We start from the raw sequence: 19,820 nt of genomic DNA on the forward strand, positions 1-19,820 counted from the left end.
TAAGATGCAAGGGGAATGTGGGGGTGAGTGGGAAAGGCTCAGTTATTTCAGCTTCCAAGGCTTTGTTCCATTTCTTCAGACCAGGAGAGTGGCTGATCTTGCTCTTGTCCTGTGATAGTCAGTAATCTGATGCAAATTTTATGTGCTTGTTTGTGTTTGGTTGGCAATTTGTTGCTTTGTTTGCAAACCTGTTGCTGATAAGCAACAGGGTTGTTGGTTTTCACATGTTGTAGTTTCCATGTCTTAAAGTGTTGGTGCTGAACTGTTCAAAGGATCACACGGGTACGTTTTGGGGTTTCAGATAAATGCAGAATTTACCCCTGTTTTTTGCAGCCGTTTAGTGGTCAAATAAGTCAGCTCTGAGTATGTGTATAATCGGACTGTTTATTTCGGGCTTTTTTCTCAGAGGGTGCTCCCAGAAGAATGTCAGGATGGTGTTACATTTCATGCAGAATCTCTTCAGTATCGTCTGCCAAAGCTTACTAAAAAAATGAAGAAGATGTGTACAACAGTTACTGAAAATAATTCATTCTTGAGTCTAGTGGAAAGTCTTGACCATTTCACAGGTTAAGTATTCATGTGTTTTCCATACCATAATTGACCTAAATAACATAAACGGAACAAATTGGGAAGAAGTGTAGTTATGTAGTTCCCTTCCCAGACTTACCTTTCTATGCCTGCTTTGTGTATGTGGAATCTACACTTCTCTTACCTTTTCTTTCCTGTATTCTGTACAGGTGGTATCATTGTTTCTGTAGCTGAACTGCAAAATTTAACATTTGATCAGACGGCGGATAAGGAGAAGCAGAAATCAGAGGCAAAGCACATTCAGATGCAGAAGCAAAGGGCTTTGTCGGATCTCTTTAAAAGCCTTGCTAAAACAGGTGAGCTTTGAATAAAAATGTGCTTGGTTTAAAAGTACAAAGTTCTTAAGTGTTTTACTCTTTTTGGCAATACATCTAAACTCACCGTAATGCTATGTTCTTAAACTTATTGAGCAACTAACGTGTAGAAGCATTTAAGTCTTTCTTCATCTGTTGACTACGAGGCCTGGCCTGTTAGCACTTTCAGATACCTTCTGTTCTCCTTGCAATCCATTATATGTACAACAGTAGCTTTTCTGAAGCAGAAGTTTGCTTTCTCTCTAGTCAGAAGTCACTGCCCAGCATTTAGAAACAAGAGAGAAGCTCATTGCCTTGTATCCCTTCTCTGCTCCAGAACTGGAATTTAACTAGCTCTTTTGAATGAGAGCCCATCTCTCCATTGACAGACGCAAAGCTGTGGTTCACCCATGGAGAATGAATAGTCTGTTTGTGAGAATTGATGGAGACACCCTGTTCAGCAGCCCCGTCTCCATTTCTCCCCTTGCTGCCCTTAAGGTAAAGGGCTTACCCAAAATATTAATTGCTGCTTTTTCATTTGGTGCTACATTAAACTACTCATCAGCTGTTCTTAGTTACTGAGTAGCTGAGAAACCGGCAGAAGTACGGAGGCTTGTTGAATGAGCAGCTGTCTGACAACATTCTGCTAAGTCACGGCCAGAAGTAGAAATCAATGTAAACTTGCCAAATTTTTTTGTTGTTTTTTGAAGAGCGTTTAGTGTTTTGGAGCTTCTCTTGGAAGATACAGCATCTGGTCTGCAGTGACCCAAACCAACCCTCTAAACCAAACAAAGTAACAAAAAAACCCCAAAAAACCAAACCAAAAAACCACCCCCTCCAAGAGATTTCTGTTTGTCATGGTTGCAGAAGGAATCTTGGAAAAGTGTAGTTAAGGGTTCCAAGAGGGCATGATAATGATTGCAAACTGACTCCAAGTGTCATGGCACTTGGAAAATAAATGAAAATGTAAACATCCTTTCTAGGAGGCTGTAGTTGTAGTTCTGAGTAGTTTATGCTACTTAAATGCATTGATGTGTGTACTGAGTAAATCATCTCCAGAAGATTGTCCTTTTTGATCTACTGACTGCAAACTTAAGTGAATCTAAATGGGAGGTCTCCAGCACATACACTTTTCCTGCATGTTTTGCACCCACTGTTGCCAAATGGATATCTGCCATTGCTGTCCTGTGAAGTTTGTGCTGGAGGAATGGCATACTGTTATTTAATTAACACATGGGATTCGAATTCTGTACTGGGCTCTGTCTTTGATTTCAGGTATCACCTTTACCTTCCTCATTCATCAGCCTTTTCACGCCTTAAAAATGAGGGGATGATAGCCAACTCAGCTTTTTCTTAAAAGATCAGAAGAATTGCTAAGTGTTGCTCTTGAGACTGGTTTTCCATTTTGTTTGGGAGTGGTTATTATATGTTCTACTTGTCTGCAGGATACTTTGAAAGGACTGGCTTAGTTGGCTTGAGAAAAATGAGCATTAAACACCCAGTTTTGAAAATAGCTGTAATTTTCTTGGGCTGTAGCCTGCCTTACAGGTTCAAGGCTTTCTGTTTTATCTCTTGGCCACCACCGCCACCAGCCTCCTTTATACACGCAGATCTATGTCTATCTCAGCTCTGCTTTTCAGCTGAAGATGGCCAAGCTATGCTATGTTCTTACGTTACAAAATCTTCAACATGTTCAAAGACTTGTGAAAATCAGATGGCATCGGGAAGGAAAAAAAGTACATCAGAAGGCTTTATAGAATCATAGAATAACCAGGTTGGAAGAGACCCACCGGATCATCGAGTCCAACCATTCCTATCAAACACTAAACCATTCTCCTTAGCACCTCATCCACCCGTCCCTTAAACACCTCCAGGGAAGGTGACTCAACCACCTCCCTGGGCAGCCTGTTCCAGTTCCCAATGACCCTTTCTGTGAAAAATTTTTTCCTAATGTCCAGCCTAAACCTCCCCTGGTGGAGCTTGAGGCCATTCCCTCTTGTCCTGTCCCCTGTCACTTGGGAGAAGAGGCCAGCTCCCTCCTCTCCACAACCTCCTTTCAGGTAGTTGTAGAGAGCAATGAGGTCTCCCCTCAGCCTCCTCTTCTCCAGGCTAAACAATCCCAGCTTTCTCAGCCACTCCTCGTAAGACCTGCTCTCCAGCCCCCTCACCAGCTTTGTTGCTCTTCTCTGGACTCATCTTAATACCAACTGTATGAGTGACTTTTTTCATATAAAAGAATGAGGGCATAAAAGAATGTGTATTCCCATTCCAGGTTTGTCGTACCGGAAAGGTCTTGCTTGGTGCCGTTCAAAAGACTACAATGAGCTACTCTACCTCCATCCACTGGACATAAGTACTGCACTAGGTGTAGTGGGCTCTGCACATGAGCTGGATGCCACGTATGTGCACAATATTTCTAATCCTTAGATTCTATTACTTGCATCTGTAATATATAGAATTTATTGCATGCAAATTTGCGCTAGGATTTCTAGAATGTAATAGCCTTAGGTTTTTAGGTGCGTCTTTCTCTCCCCCGGCATAACTTCTCAGTTTAAGAATCCCATACGTGTTGTAGTGGCACCTGCAACTCGGAGGGGTTTTTTAATTTGCACTTTCGACAATTCCACCCTCAGTTTCATTGTTGCTGTGAATTCTATTTCAATTAACATTCCACCACCCAGCCTTCCTGGGATGCTTTCCTAGCATCTTATTAGAATACAGACTGCTAAGGATTTCATTGAAGATGAGTTGTAATTTACAGAGATCACTTAATTATTTTTTTCTTCATTGACTAAAGGAATATTTCAGGAGAAAATACATAGAATTCAAAGTGGGCATCTCCCTAAAGAAAAGATGTTCTGTTAGATGTTTCGATGTTTTTCTGGCAGTGATTTTTATCAATTAGATAAGATGGTTACTGTCCTCCTCAGGTGTAAGGTTTTAGGTTATGGTATCTTTTGTCAAGGCCAAAATAAAACTGGATTTAGCTGTATGAAAAATACCCACTGTTTAAGTGTAAAATAATATTCAAGGATAGAGCTTTTGCTAATATTGTGTAGGGTTTCATTAGGGTTTATTTTAAAAGTTAATTGTCTTCTTAACTAGAATACTTGTGGAGAAAATGAGAAATTACATCATTGCAGTTGCAAAATAAAAAATTGCAAGCAGTTCTGTACAGTTGAAGAGCTGCCTGCTTCCAGTGTGTTAAGCTGCTAAAATTATTTTTTTGAATTTATTTTCCTAAAACCAGACTTTTTGCTCTATTAGGTTGCTGACAGAGATTTCTTCTGCCTGGGATGGGTGCCAGAAATACTTCTATCGGTCACTTGCACGCCACTCCAGACTTCAGACTGCGTTATTAGCACCCGCCAAGGTAAAACATCTAAGTAAAAATTGAAATTTTACTTCTGTTGACTTAAGTTTACCAGCCTGGACTGAAATTCTCTAGTAACGTTATCTTGCATCAGCTTTTTACTGTGTTCTGTAATTTGACAAAAAATAGGGTATTTTGCAGCAAATCAGTAAATGCAAAATTTAAAAACCTGTTATTTTATGACTGAAAATATCAATTTAGTGAGCTAAGTTAGATTTAATCTGTTATGTGCACCTTCTTTCATCCCAACAGATCCCAAATTACTGCTTTTTGTGCATGAAGGAAACTCCTGAAATGCTCAATCAAAGTTTGATAGGAAAACAAAACCAGGCATAGTTTTTGCTCATGAAAAAATCAGCTGAGGTTTATAACTGGACGTAACTGGAGCCTGTGTCTAACACAAAGTGCCAGTATATTTCATTTCTTAAAAATTAGTCTAAAATCAGTAGAAGAAAATAGTGTTCTGCCAAATCACTACCACTTTTCCACTATTCCAGGAAAAAAGGTGTTTTCCAGGTGCTCCTTTTTTTGCTGTGCTTCACTTGTTGTTCTAAAACATGATTTTGATAATTGCCACAGCTGGCAGTGATGTAAATAACGCAACACAGCTGAGATAAGCTTTGCTCTGTGTTTTGAATATGTTTCAAACTTTAAAATAGGATCTTTTCTAATGAAAATTGTGAAAGTAGATTTTAGCAATGGTCATGAATGTAAAAATTCAGGCTTTTATCTCTGTAAATGATGACCAAAATCTACGGTGGCTTTACCGGGGAGTGCAATTTAATGACTGTTGTTGCAGAAGCTACATGAAAGGCAAATTTTTATACAGGATACGTAGAAGTTGAAGAAAAATGAAGATTTTTTTGTCTGCGTTTTAAAAATTGTTCATTTAAACGATAACCTTTCAGCCTGCCCAATGAAATGAAATCAAATGAAATGGAGGCGCAAAGAATGTTGTTGACTGCTGATTTATCTAACTGTTCCCTCCCACTGTTTCTGTGTATTTGCTTTAGGATATTGGACTAGGTAGCATTGAACGATGCAAAGGTTTCACAGCACACCTCATGCAGATGCTTGTCAAACAGAGACGGTCTCTTACTGCCTTGACAGAACAGTGGATCTTACTGAGGTATTTTGCATTTTCCAACATTTAAGTGTTGGCAAAGAGTTTGACAGTAAACAATTCGGTTCAATAAAAATGGAAAATAAGGTACAAGAAAATAAAATTCTTCACCCTACTTTCCTATTCCTTTCCTGCTGTTAATTGAGCCTGGATATAAAGGGGGAAAGGAGGGGCAAATAAGGGGGTTTTGGTATTGTTTATCCTGTCATTGTAGCCACTATTTTGGAATCAAAATTATTTGGGAAAAAAACTATGCATACATGAACACCATGAAATAATTACTGTAGTTCATTTCTAAGTTAAACATATAGATTGTTAAATTTCTCTTATTTGGTATTGGCCTAAATTAACTTTTGGCTCAGTTCAAGTTGTTGATTTGATTTAGAGCAAATAAATGATCTGAGTGGCACTTTGAGCCAATATCAGAAAACCTCAACAGCTTACACATAGAAATTGTAGAAAGGTGGGAAATTCTAGGTCTTGTGCCAAAGCTATAAAAGGAAAAGTGGATAGCAAATCTTTCTCACTTGATGTGACTTTTTCACTTAGTTTTTTATCAGTTTCATTGCAAACTGATCTGCATATTTGTGCTCTTCACTATTGTGATCCGTAAAACTTTTTTAAGTTGAGTCAGGAGATGTTTTCTTTGCACAGGGAAGGATACCTCGACTGGGCATGAGTGGTGCAAGCTCTGTTAACCTTAGGAAACTTGGGAAAACAAACCAAAAATCCCTGAGAAAACAAACAAAAGCCCATAACACAACCCCCCAACTTTACAGTTGCAGGATGAACTTTAAAGACTGAGCTTTTCAAAGGAAAGTCTAACAAAATTCGTCAGTTGTAACTTTTTCCTGTTTCTTCTTAACCAGGAACCTCCTGAATTGTATACAAGAGATAGATTCTAGATTGACTGCTGACAGAGAATATAATGTAGCATTTCCACCTCAAGACAGTATTCAACACTGGACTGACAAACTGCAGCAACTTTCCATGCAGTGTGTGATGGTTCTCGAGGAGCTGTCTTGGTTCATACAGTGCTGCCCAAAAGAAGAGTTAACGAAGTGCTGTGACAATGAAAGGACAGATGTCAAAGCAAACATTATTCAGAGTTCAGGACCTGAACTGCGAAATGTTTTTGTGGGAATACCTGATCTGATTCCCTCAGAGCTAAATTACTTGACTCCAGTAGCAACTGAGCAGCTGCCTCCTGGGTGTAAGATGCGGAATAAAGATCAGTTATGGCTGCAGGTATCTACACAGTTGACTGCGATGCTGGCAAATGTGAAGACAATGAAAGCAGAAGTGAATAAAATAAGACGACAGTCATCTGAGACCTTGTTTTATTCCTGGTGAGTGTATGTGTATAAAATTGCATCTCTGTATGTTCACGTAAGATGTGTGAAGTCATTTTGAAAGTGTTGGCATATGCATATCTTCAAAAGTATGTTCAGGTCCTCTTGATGCTTGTATCTATTAGGTTTTTTTGCAAAATGTAGTGCCTGGCTTTTTAAACTGGTGTATGTTTTCTCCCACTGCACTGGTAAGTCAGTAAAAAGAGCAGTTCATCTCAGCTTCTCTGTTTGGTTTTGGTCTGCTGGGATTTCATCCTCATTGCTCCTTAGTTAATGAGGTGAATTTTAAATGTAATTTTACTGAAGAAATTTTTATTTTAAAAGAACACGGTTGTCTGTTCAGTAATAACAATGACAACAATACATATTCCTCTCATTTTCTGTTCTCTTCTAACAGTGTAAGTGCCACATGTGCTTGTTGTTGAACTCTTACTAAATAAAGATGGAGATCCACTGCCTTCCCCTTATTGCTGCCCCAAGAAAAGGCTTAATCTTAATTTGAAATGTTCATTCTTCTTTTAGTATTATGGTATTTCTTGTTGCAGGAGAGATTTTGAAATTTGCACATCAGCTATGAGTTGTTTGCTGGAAGTGTCAGCTCAATTGCAAGGCATAGAGTCCCTGTTTCTTCCAAACGGGGAAGACAGGGAAGCTCTGAGCCAGAAGGCCCTAATTAACAGCTTGAAGTACATACAAGAAATTATTAACGATACATCTGCAGACTTCATAGCCTGGAGAACACAGCTTCTTGCTTCGATGTCAAATTGCAGTGGTAAGGACAATTCTTCTCTGCTCATTTTGTAATTATCTTTAGATAACTGTATAAGAATTCATTAGGTCAGTTATTTCAGAAGATGCTTCTGTGTTCATTTGGATTTCCTGAAACACTTGATTAAATTCAAACTTCTAAAATTAATCCAGGCTTAAGTTGTACAGTAATTCTTTTTTCCCCGCTTAGTCACTGTTGATCACAGATCTTAAACCATAGTTATAGATGAGGATCAGTGAGGAGATTTTAGTAAAACTATGTGGTATAAATTGCGTAGCGCTTACCATGCTTCCTGCATAGGGGAAATGTAGAAACCCGTAGTTTAATTTATTTCTCTATAAAACTGTCTGTGTTATGGTTCAAAAGGAAATCAACAGTCAGATGAAGAGTTCGTGGACCACTTCTCCGCAAAAGTGGAAACTGTTATCCGTATTGTTCTGTATGCCATCCAGTGTTTGGTTGAGAGAAAACAGGAAGATGGAAAAGAGGAAGAAAAATCTCCAGAGGAAAATGGTAAGTTTGTTGATTTACTGGGGGGGAGGGGAGCTTAAACAATGCAAACCTAAAAATTCCTTAAACTGTGTCTTGCAGAGGTACCAGTACACAATTTTAATAGAAGTTGTCTATTTAAACATTTAACAAGCTAGAATGCTAGAACAGCTGACTTGATTTCTGTATTTTTTTTCTCTATTTCCAAAAAAGAGGATGCAGCCTCATTTGATGTGATTAAAGCAGGACATGTAACTAAGCTTTTGGATGAAGATCTCTCTGCTGATTTGGATTCCTTGCACGTGCAGAAAGCAGTTTCAGCGGTTTCAGAACTCCTGGAGAATCTGAAATCTTACGGGGAGGATTGCACTTCAGACAAACATAAGGTAAAGTTGTTCTTCTCAAGAGTTTTTTACTTCGGGATCTCAAAAGATTTTGAATTATGGACTTTGGTGGTTAAACACACATTGCTTCTTATTGTCCCAATACCTTAGAATGGGAAGCATGTAAGAATTTATGGTCAAATAAAAGTTCTCTTCTGCAGTGCAAAAGCTAGATGTTCCTTTAGTAAGAAGGGAAAATTTTAGTGAAAATGTAGAAGAAGCTCTGCAAACCTTAGGAATTTTATTTAAACTTGCTTACTGATATTTCTGGTTTAAGCGTTTGTTCTCAGTCTCTATCATCACCCTCTGAGGTGCATCTCATGTACAAAATCATGCTTGACAGCTGTTCTTTGGTTTTAACTGCAGATCTTCAACCAGTCCTGCTATTTGTTGGTGCGTCTAAAGCCCATGCTCTGCAAGTATTCAGACCTTCTCCTCTTCTACCTCACTGTTTCACTGGCGTCTCACAGGAGTACTGGGAAGTTGCTTTCTGTTCTAACTAGCATTTTTACAGAGCTTGCCCAGAAGGTGAGTTAGAGATAATGGTAAGGATGTATTTAATGTCTGCAAAAGTCTTAAGTATAAACTGAGCTGAAAGATGTACTTACTAGTCCAGAAAGTTTTGAGATTGTTTGCCTTTGTAGGGGTTTTGTCTACCAAAAGAATTACTTGAAGATGAAGCTGGAGAGGGAGCAACACAGTTTCATGATTACGAGGATGGTGGCATTGGAGATGGGGAAGGCAAGAAGGATGTGAGCGACAAAATAGAAAGTGAAGATCAGGCAAGTATTTGGGGTTGTTCTTGTTTAATCCAAGTAAAACTGAAAAGAACTCTTGAAATCCATGTTATACATGTTTTGCGTAAAAGAAATACGGAATTGCTTTGAAACTGTTGTTTAGGTTGGCTTTTATCTTTGTATATAAGCTTAAAAATATTGTTGTGGTACTTTAAGCTGCATTACAAAGGCAAGATCCATTGTAATTTTTTGCTTTACCAATAATTCAGATAGAAGACAATTTTCGAAAGGGTGAAGAGAAAGAGAAAGAAGATCAAGATTCTAAACCAGACATTGAAGGAGAAGACAATGCAATTGAAATGTCAGAAGACTTTGACGGAAAACTGCATGATGGAGAACAGGAGGAAAAAGGTTTGGTCCTTCCACTATGGCAAATTTATAAGAAAGATTACAGATCAGTCCAATAATGGTTGATACTTTTCTTTAATGAAGCCTACACTGAAAAGCCATTGATAAAAAATTAGTGCTATTTGTATATGGAAACTAAGAAGTATTAATACGAATGCAAAGAAGTGTACAAAGAAAATGCTGTTCTCTGTCACTGTGGTCATTTTGGAATGAGGGAGCCAATACTTTTCTTCCAGTTGTGAGCTGACCTATAGAATCATTTTAAAATCAGTCACCGACTTTCTGGAGCTGTTGAAGATCACCAGAGCACTTGAGAATATGGCTGTAGTTAACTCCAAAACGTGACTAACAAAGCTATTGCTGACTTTAAAAGAATTAAAAGAATTTACCTTTTTAAAATGGAAAAAAAGCAGCGTTTGGTAGATTCATTCAAGTTGCTGGTCACGCAAAAGGTAGCAGTTCTTCATTTTAAAGCGTGGTAACAGTTTGAACATGAAACTAATGTGGCTTACAAATTACAGTAGTGTTAATCTACATTCAAATCTTTGCCAAAGTGCACAAGTAAGTTCAGCTGCACAAGAAAGGAAATAAAACTCACAAACAGACAAAGTGGAATGGACCTTTCCCCTCCCAGTAATACTAAAATATTTTGATAATGAAGGAGAGAGAGAGTAGGGGAGACAGAGAGTTTAAATCATCCAGGTTTTGCACCTGGGACTTGTTAGTCTGAGGGAGATAACGTGGTGTGTGTCCCTATGTCCAACAGAACACTCTGAACCACATAATTAGGACCTTGTTCTTCTGGGTGTTAGAGCATGTGTGTGTTTCCCCATCTTTCAAATAACTTCATAGGGTAATGAAATTGAGGTTAAAGTGTCATTGCTTGTTTCTGAACTCAACAAAAAAGTTAGCTTTTATCTCTTCTCTACTGAAACACTTTCTGAACTGAACACAGAAAATGATGAAAATTCAGAGGAAGAGGAGGAGCTGGATAAGCAGATGGGTGATCTTGGTAATGCTGAAGCTGATGATAAACTGGATGAGAGGCTCTGGGGTGATGAAGATGATGATGATGACAATGCCAGTAGTAAAACAGAAGAAACTGGACCAGGAATGGATGAGGTAAAGAGAAAAGGGGCAGGGGGAAAAGGCATGTCAAAGGAATTAAACTGTGTTAACTTGATGTGACATAGAACTGTAAAGTCTCTTGCATAGCTCCTGGTCTTGGAAAGGGATAATTAGAGTATATTACAGGTTACTTAGTGTTGTCAGTTTTTCTGTAGGAGATGATGTCATATCACTCAGACTTTGAGAAGCAGGTAGCATAATTGAGTTTCTTTTGAATCTGTTGGTTAATAGGAGGATTCAGAGCTTGTTGCAAAAGATGACAATTTGGGCACAGGAAACAAGGATAATAAAAAACAGCCTCCGAAGGATGATCAAAGAGAGCAACAAGAAGATGACAGTGAAAATAAAGAGAAAATCCATGAACAAATTGATGAGGTAAAAATTATTTGGCCTATGTAGAGTATTTTGCTGTTAAACCATACTCTGTTGCTCACATCCCATGTTTTTGGAAATTTGAAAAGCTTTTTATGAGTGTGTTTCACTATTAAATAAGAGTTAGTTCCTTTTAGAGCTAAAAGTAAACCATTTTGTATTCAATGTATTATATGTATATTTTCTGATCCATAATCTGGAAAGAATTTTTCTTTGCACTAACCTGAACTTGTAATGGCTGCTGAAACAGGCTTTACACTGAATTGATGTTTTAATGGACAAAGCTTAAAAGTTCTTGTTCTGCTGTGTTTAGCAACAGAAACAGAGTGAATACAGAAAATGAGGGGGACTCATCCCAAAAATACTGAAAGTACTTCTGTATGCAGTAAACTTGAAGATTCTGCATAGTATTCAGTAACGCCTTTATCTGCAAGGGCACAGATTCCATTCAGAATCTTTTCAGCTAGCAAAGCTGGGCTCTGAGCACTAAAAAATGCTGTTTTGGAGAAGTAGCAATTCTTTGCTTTTGCTGAAATTGGTGGGTTTTGCTCTTTGTACATAAGGATGTGTACCACTGAAAACTGATTTTTAACTGATCAGATTGTATCCAATATTCGTGTGCTAGAGAATTCAATAATATCTTATTCCTATCTTTGCCTTTCCCCCCACTTATCACATACCTTTTATTTCCTTTCCCCCCTCTCCCATTCTTTTGCTGATAGCGTGAATATGATGAGAATGAAGTAGATCCTTATCATGGACAGCAAGAAAAGCAGCCTGAAGTCGAACCTTTGGACCTTCCTGATAATTTGAACCTGGAGAATGAGAAGAGCGATGAGGAGGAAGAGGGTGAAGGTAGAGCTGAAAATCTCTCCGTGGATTCCTAGATGAAAGCCAAATGGAATAGGGAGGAACAATCAGGCAACGAGCTCTTTTTCTTTATAGAAATAATAGAGGTGGTGGTAGGATTCTGTATAACAAGAAGCTGCAAAATAACTTTTGTGTATAAAAATATTAAAGATGCAGGCCAGGTGAGAACTCGGCATTACAGGAGTTTCCTTTACCTCCCTTTCACACACACTGTAGAGCAGGTTTTCTTATGTTATTCCAGTGAAACAATAATTTATGCTAGGAGCTCCTGGTTTCATTGTCTAGTTGTTTTTGTGGTCTCGGTTTTTTCTGATGTTTGGAGCATTTGTACTTGTAAGTGAACTGATGCTCAAGAATACTAGGATAAAGGAAATTAAGAGGAATTAATCCTGGTATATTGTTAGTTACAAACCACTGTGACTTCAAGAAGTTATGTTAGAGAAAAATCACAAATTCTATATATATAGAAGTCTCAATATTTTCTTGAAGATGGTCTTGATAGGCTGAGTGGTTTTATTCCAAATATCTGTAACATTCAGTGTCTCTGTACATCAATGAAAGCTTTTTATACCTTTCTAATTTTTTTAATCCAGAAGAAGAGAATGCTTTTGAAGTAGATGAGAAACCTGTTGATTTAAATGAGGCAGAGAAGACAGAAGAACAGAATGAAGAGGATAATGGTGAGGAGGGAAAAGATGATCAAGATGCAGAACCAGCTGAAGAAGGCATTTCTGAAGATAAAGAGGAGAGGGAAGATGAAGGGGACAAAGATGCTGATGATCAAGAAGATGCAAGGAATACTGAGGATGCAGCAGAAGCAGAAGAGGAAGAGTCGCAACCACCTGATGAGGAAAAGAATGAATCTGCTGAAGATCAGGGAATCCCTGCTGCTGACCAAGGCCTTCAACCTCAGGTAGAAATAAATTAAAGTCTGGTTTTGTTGTGTGTACGAGACTTAAGAAGTGGATGCATTCTGTGATGCTCTGAAATGGATTTGACATCAAGTAGGTGTAATGTTGTTGAGAATCTTCAAGATAACAGAGGTGTGTATATAGAAATACATCAGTTTAATTGTTGTCTGTATTCCTGTTACCTCCTTGGTCTTCCTTCTCCTGATGTTTTTAGAACGATAAAATAAACTGATGTTATTTCAGGAAGAAGAGGGTAAAGATAATTCAGAGATGGATGAAGAGATCCCTGAGGCTGAGGAAAGAATGGAGCATGAAACACAAGGGCAGACTGGGCAAGAAAACCTGCAGAGTGACAGTGCTGTTGAGCTGGCAGGAGAAGCTTCAGAAAGAGACCAGTCTAAAGAGGTAAATTACATAGAAGAGTCCTAGTTAAAAATACTGGACTTGTGAATGTTTTCAATATACAATCAAGGAATTGCTGTTATATTTTTAAGAACTGTGTCTGAGACTGAATTTTTAGAACGACAGTTGTAAATTCACTGAAAAGAACTGAAGACTGCATAGTTACCTTCTTAGCAGTGAAAACTGCATGGCAGGTTTGGGCTAATTGTTGAGCTGCAGAACTGTGTTGATGGCTCCCCACGAGAATAATACTCGTAATTGTGAGCCGTTCAGCATTCACAATAGAAGGCAGCAGCACAGCATTGCAGTTTAACCCCTCAGGTTTGTCTACAACAGTTGCTAAATACTGTTTCAATTACCATTGTAACTTTTTTGGTCTCTTAGGAATACGGAAGTGGAGCTTCAAGTGCAAACCAATCAGAAGGCCATGACTCCACACGTATGGCCCGGATGGCTTCTCAGAAGCAAAGCAGAAAAAATACCCAGGTTCATCTCTTCTTTTCAGTTTGTTGGCTTTTTGTTTGTTTTTAAATTCTAATGTCTTAATATTAACCAGCAACTAGGCAGGACTCAGTTTCTCCTTGTTAAAACCGTTGTTCGTTCTTGTTCTGATTGGTTTTTGGTTTGCACCTTGCTTGAAGTTCAGTGTTAATTTGTTAGTTTTTTTCTTTTTTCAGAGTTTCAAGAGGAAACCCGGTCAGGCAGACAATGAGCGCTCAATGGGAGATCACAATGAACGTATCAACAAACGACTGAGAACTATTGAATCTAGCAGTGAAGCAAAGGAAGATGCAACTCAGTCTAAAGAAAGCGTGGAGGAGGCTGATGCATTTGAACATATTAAACAGGGCTCTGAGTACTACGATGCACAGACGTACGGTACGGTGATATTTCTGGGCATAAAGAGTTGCCATTGCAGAAACAAATCTTGGAAGTTCTCCCATTTACAGTATTTTTTCCCCAGTATGTTTTTTAAATTTGCGTTTAACAACTCTTGCTTTAGTTAAGATATTTCACCACTTTACTACGACACATGCTACTCTTTGGCAATCGGGTTCAAACTAATGATAACATTTTTGAAATACTGAATTGACTCATAAAAATAGGTCTTAGTTCACTAGACATACTTAAAATCCATTTTCTCCAAATGTTGCTTAAATTATTTTGAAGCCCAAACTGCTCCTGCTCATGCAAGATATTTATGATAACACATGTTCTTTATTCAGTATCGAACAAAGTGATGTCTTTAAAAATATACCTCTAATATAGATTTAATTAAATTAATCGGTTTTTCTTAGTCTGTAAATTAGGTTTTAAGGGCAGTAGGTCATTGACGTAACATGGCAAAGTATGGTGAAAGATAAAACTGAGGTTTGAGACAATCAAATCCCTCCTGAAGTTCATTAAAGCTGATATCCAGTGGCCTCAGAATGCAACTTTTTTTTGCAACTTGACTACTTTTTCTTCTTCTTTTCCCTTACTGTAAGTATTGTTGCCTTCGTACAGATGTAGCTAGCAAGGAGCAGGAGAAACCTGCTATGCCTCTTGAAGAAAAGGAAGAGGAAGATTCTGAAGATGCAGCTATGGAGACAGAAATGCAGAACGATGAGGATCTCACAGCAGTAGACACAGAGGAGCTGAAGCCAGAAAAAAATAAGTCTACTGCCACTAAAACTCCTGGTATATTAACTTAAACATTCTAAACGTACACTGATGTGCATTTTCATATGGAGGTCTTTACATTTGCATGTAATGGATATGTATACATTTTATAAGACTAAAACATCTGGTCTTAATTGACTTTTCTGCACCAATATTCGTACTCCTTCTTAGTAACCAGCATTAGCCTTTGCTATGTAGGTTGAATGGCAGAGGGATTTGCCTCTTTCTTTCAAGTTAATGGTCTCTATTCTCTATCCACTACTTTAAGAAGGAAAAGCAAACAATTTCCCACTATTAGACACCATGACAGTTTGCTTAATTAAATGGAATCACAGAATGGTTTGGGTTAGAAGGGACCTTAAAGATCATTCAGTTCCAACCCCCCTGGCATACGCCGGGCCTCCTCCCGCTGGACGAGGCTGCCCAAGGCCCCATCCAACCTGGCCTTGAACACCTCCAGGGATGGGGCAGCCACAGCTTTCTGGGCAACCTGTGCCAGGGCCTCACCACCCTCCTCATCATGAAGAATTTCTTCCCAATGCCTGATTTAAATCTACCCCCTTTCAGTTTAAAGCTGTTCCTCCTCATCCTATGACTACGTGCTCTTGTAACAAGTCCCTCCCCAGCTTTCTTTTAGCCCCTTCAGGTACTGGAATAAAAAAATCTTTGATTTACAGGAATGTGTTCCATTGCAAAAGCAGAGAGTAAAAAATGATCTAAGATTGCCATGATTTTTTTTAAATGATGATTTTCTGAATGGTCTCAAATCCCTTTTGTCCCTCCTGTCACTCTGTCAGGGAGGCTATGAAACTTAAAAAAAATGTAGTTAGAGAATTTTCAGATGTTAAAGATCTATTCACTAATATTTTGTTCATTTAACAAGAAAGTTGAGAGACAAAAACAGTTCACATAAGGAAATGCATATTTGTCTATTCCAATGAGTTGCAAGGTATTGCATTCATCTTCTTCCTAGAATTGATTTTCTTAAACTTTGTGTATTTCTTTTAAAATAATGTCTGGGTTTGCACTACAAAGCACATGAGATGCTTTCTAGAAGAGTTGAGATAAATTATGTCTTAAGTGTGTTTCACAAGGTCAGTAATCAGCTTCGTGATTGTAGGACCAGGTGAAAGGGAACCAGAGGTCCAGACTCTTGACTTGGAGGATGTCAGTGACTCTGCCACAGAAAAACTACCAAAGGTGCCTGAAGAGAAGCCAGAGAGAAGCAAGGACTCAACCATACATACAGCCCATCAGTTTTTGATGGACACTCCCCAGGTATGATACCTAATGTGTCTTCTTACAACTGCAGTAGCAGAAACAGATTTTTGTTTGATCCAAATTTGTGAAACTCTGTGAATGCAAAAGTTTAGTTACTTTCATTCAGACAATTTAGTAGCTTGCTGTTCTTACTGGGAAAATGAAAAGCAACATACAAGAAACTGTTGTATGTACAGCTGAATGACTTCAAAATTATGATTCTTCTCCATCCTTGCTCTTCTAAAAAAAGAAATTCCGTTTTTCTAACTGTCACGAAACTGTTTTGTTCAGATAAATCTGCTGATCAAATTCTTAGGTGGAGTGGAAAGCCATGAGCAATGGTGTGTGACCTGAAACCAATAAAAGGGTTCAGAGCAATGAGAGTGCTAGGCATTGATGACCCTAAAATACTATTGTGCACAAAGAATTTACCTCAGCTAAGTCATCATGATGCGTTGCTTTCTCAAAAAAAAACCTGATTGCCAATGTTATAGAACTTCGTGAGCCTCTTATGAGTGTCTCAATTCAGAAAATATTATCATAGCTTAGAAAATCCTAGAGCTTCATGGAGCAGTCATAGTTTCCCAGTGCAAACTATTAGCTAGAAAAAGCAGATTTTACCGTAAATTGCTACGGCATGAAAGCAGTCAGTGGTGGATAACCTGTTGATAAAGTAAGGGTATTTTCAGTGTCTGTTCTTCGAACTGACCTGTCATGCTTATAATACTGTGTCCTGAGTACAGGCTTTGTGGCCCACGTTTCACTGTTTCTACACACCATGGAAAGGTTCATATGTCAGATATATCTGATATTTCCGTCGTAATGCAGAATGTGGCAGCTCTTTGTAAAAGCACTGCTGAATGCAAGGTGTTCTCTTGTCAGAACAGACACCTGCTGGTTGTTGTGGTTGGTTGGGGTTTTTCCCAATTGACATGCAAAACCTGAACCAGGAGGGGGAGCTCTTGCATCACCCATTAAAGAGGAAAGGAGAAAATTCACTGAGTGGGAAAGTGTGAGTTCTCATCTTTCAGCAAAAGGAACAGGGAAAAAGCTCCCTTCGTGTACTTTCTTCCTCCCTTCCTTAAACTTGCAGTAGGTGACCAGAAGGTTACACAGACCATGCAGTACTGTTTGGCTGAATTAAGAGTTTTACAAATAAGGACAGAAGGTGTCACTGAAAGCACAGTAAAACCTGAAGAAGTGTAATAAAGTTTGGATGACTGTTAACAGAACGGCTTATTAAATTGAGGCCGCACCTCGAATACTGTGTTTGGTTTTGGGCCCCTCAATATAAGAAAGACATTGAAGTCCTGGAGTGAGTCCAGAGAAGAGCGATGAAACTGGTGAAGGGACAGGAGAACAAGGAGCGGCTGAGGGAACTGGGGTTGTTTAGCCCGGAGGAAAGGAGACTGAGGGGAGACGTTATTGCTCTCTACAACTACCTGAAAGGAAGTTGCAGAGAGGTGGGTGTTGGTCTCTTCTCCCAAGTGACGGGAGAGGACAAGACGGAATGGCCTCAAGCTGCGTCAGGGGAAGTTTAGAGTGGACATTAGGAAAAATTTCTTCACAGAAGGGTTTATCAGGCACTGGCAGAGGCTACCCAGGGAGGTGGTTGAGTCACCATCCCTGGAGGTGTTTAAAAGGCAGGTAGATGAAGTGCTTGAGGACATGATTTAATAGTGGACAAGTACAGTTGGAGTTGATGATCTCAAAGGTCTTCTCCAATCTTACAATTCTATGAAATACTGTTTGCTGGTAGAGAGGCAGATGTCATTCAATTCTTTTAAGTGGTTTGAATTAAGCTTTTTTTAAAAAAACAACTAAGTGAAGCATTTTATATTTCTTGAAGATACTAGATAGGTTGTATTCAACAGTTTGATCTTCATTATAGTGTCATTAGATCTGGTGTTTGAGATCATTTCACTGAATTATCTTGAAGGTTTGTATTTGATTACTTCCAGTGTCTCTATCATAGGTGTTCCCGGTTTTGTTGGTCATGTCACAGGCATAGGTATCTGTGGGGAGGTATTTATCCTTCCTGTACGTGGAAGCTATTAAAATAATAGAGATATAAAATAATTTCATTTTTTTTCAGGTGTTTGTGTCTTAAAAAAATAAGAAAAATGCATTTTTACTTTTTCATAGTTTGCTAATAGTTTGGGGATCACCAGACATGTGATCTTATTTTTTTGTCTCATAAATTTCATAACTACACTTCTAGCACATCATTAGAGATCCTGAAGAGCTAAGAAAGGAACTTGAAAGGCAACTGGAAGCTTGGCAGACACAGCAGGCTGGAACTCCAGATGAGGTTTGTAACCTTGTTTTAGTATAAAACTGTAATTTCCATTAAAATTCAGCAAATCACATTATTTCGTCCTGTTTAATTGCTGAAGCACTGAGGAAGCCAAGCAGGCTGGAATTTAAATATTAAAAGTCACGTGATTTAGATGCTGCTTTTGTTGTTACATTTAACTTCTGGGAAAAAAAGAAAACATTATTCTTAAAGCAGGATTTCAGATCTTGTTATGAACGTGTTGTGTGCTGTTTGTAGGAGGTTATTCTGCTGATAATAACTTGTAAAACTTGCATAGTTAGAAACATTTTTCTCATTCCTGTCAAGCTCCCTCCATTTTGAGTTGCCACCTGCAGTTAAGTGCTGGACACCACTTTCACAAAATATCGGTGGACAGAAGCTGTCTCAGTCGGTTGCAGTGGTGGAGTTTGATCTAACCAACAGCAGAACCAGAACGTGATACTTGGTCTGACTATCCTAGTCCTGAAGTGTAAACCATGTTTGGAAATAATTCCTGAATGAAATTGGCAGTGTAGGGGCTTAACAATTTTGCTGAATTTTAATTAATATAAGTAAAACAATCTTTGGCAGCCAGTAGAGAACCTAGTAGATGTTAAGGCTTGCCTTGCTGTAATACCAACTATCAGATGCTAGCTGTTACAGGGTTTTCCTTTATCAACAGCGATACAAAAGCTGCTTTGCATACTCCTAGAGGAACAGTCATTGCACATCGCAGCTTTATAGCAACAAGGTGAATCCTAAGTGGAATTCAAATATTCATCTTTATAGACTGCTCATAAGACACCCTCACAGTTACAGCTGGTAGTCACCTTCTGCCTTCCCGTTGGTACCGTGAGGTTTGCTTTCTTTCTTCAGGAACTGCTTCCCAACTTTGTTTTATTTTCATAATTCAATTGTATTTTTTCGTGTTGTATAATGCTTTAGGAGAAGGAAGCAGCGCAATTGTGGCAGAGGTATTTAGTACTGACAGCTCCCCTGTCACAGCAGCTTTGTGAACAGCTGAGGCTGATACTGGAACCCACTCAGGCAGCCAAATTGAAGTAAGTTGTGTCTTTCTGAGGCTTATAGTTTCTTTTAATTCCTGGTTTTGGAGGGCATTAACCTCTGTACAACTGCAACTTTATGTTCTTGTTTTATACTAATTATTTGTGTTTGCAGCTGCATCCATTTTATTTCTGTATGGGAACACTAGGTTATCTTATGAAATACATACATGATGTAATAGTAGAGACCCATCCTAAGGATACTGCCTCATATTTTTTCTTCTGCGCAACAGTTTGATCAAACCAAGTTACACCCATGAAGTACTGTTGAATCAAAGATTGTTAATTGTCAAAGTGTTCCTTGTTGATTTTAACCTTAAGTGATTTTCTTTTTGTTTGA

The 19,820-nt window shown here is 38.6% G+C and overlaps 1 protein-coding gene across 1 annotated transcript in view; it reads left to right on the plus strand.

The window, feature by feature from the left end:
- Nucleotides 1–19,820, plus strand: part of MDN1 (midasin AAA ATPase 1) — a 102,174-nt gene that overhangs the window by 76,200 nt on the left and 6,154 nt on the right. Inside the window, exons 74-96 of the mRNA XM_069851305.1 lie at nt 407–566; nt 738–884; nt 3,154–3,280; nt 4,149–4,254; nt 5,268–5,383; nt 6,247–6,726; nt 7,275–7,501; nt 7,865–8,011; nt 8,201–8,373; nt 8,737–8,898; nt 9,015–9,156; nt 9,381–9,518; nt 10,471–10,637; nt 10,875–11,018; nt 11,738–11,870; nt 12,479–12,798; nt 13,040–13,201; nt 13,583–13,684; nt 13,876–14,077; nt 14,705–14,878; nt 15,981–16,138; nt 18,342–18,431; nt 19,362–19,477. Of these exons, the coding sequence (XP_069707406.1) occupies nt 407–566; nt 738–884; nt 3,154–3,280; nt 4,149–4,254; nt 5,268–5,383; nt 6,247–6,726; nt 7,275–7,501; nt 7,865–8,011; nt 8,201–8,373; nt 8,737–8,898; nt 9,015–9,156; nt 9,381–9,518; nt 10,471–10,637; nt 10,875–11,018; nt 11,738–11,870; nt 12,479–12,798; nt 13,040–13,201; nt 13,583–13,684; nt 13,876–14,077; nt 14,705–14,878; nt 15,981–16,138; nt 18,342–18,431; nt 19,362–19,477 (3,893 nt within the window). The remainder of the gene's footprint in view (nt 1–406; nt 567–737; nt 885–3,153; nt 3,281–4,148; nt 4,255–5,267; nt 5,384–6,246; nt 6,727–7,274; nt 7,502–7,864; nt 8,012–8,200; nt 8,374–8,736; nt 8,899–9,014; nt 9,157–9,380; nt 9,519–10,470; nt 10,638–10,874; nt 11,019–11,737; nt 11,871–12,478; nt 12,799–13,039; nt 13,202–13,582; nt 13,685–13,875; nt 14,078–14,704; nt 14,879–15,980; nt 16,139–18,341; nt 18,432–19,361; nt 19,478–19,820) is intronic.

The sequence above is a fragment of the Phaenicophaeus curvirostris genome, chromosome 2, assembly GCF_032191515.1.
Source record: "Phaenicophaeus curvirostris isolate KB17595 chromosome 2, BPBGC_Pcur_1.0, whole genome shotgun sequence".
NCBI lineage: Eukaryota > Metazoa > Chordata > Aves > Cuculiformes > Cuculidae > Phaenicophaeus > Phaenicophaeus curvirostris.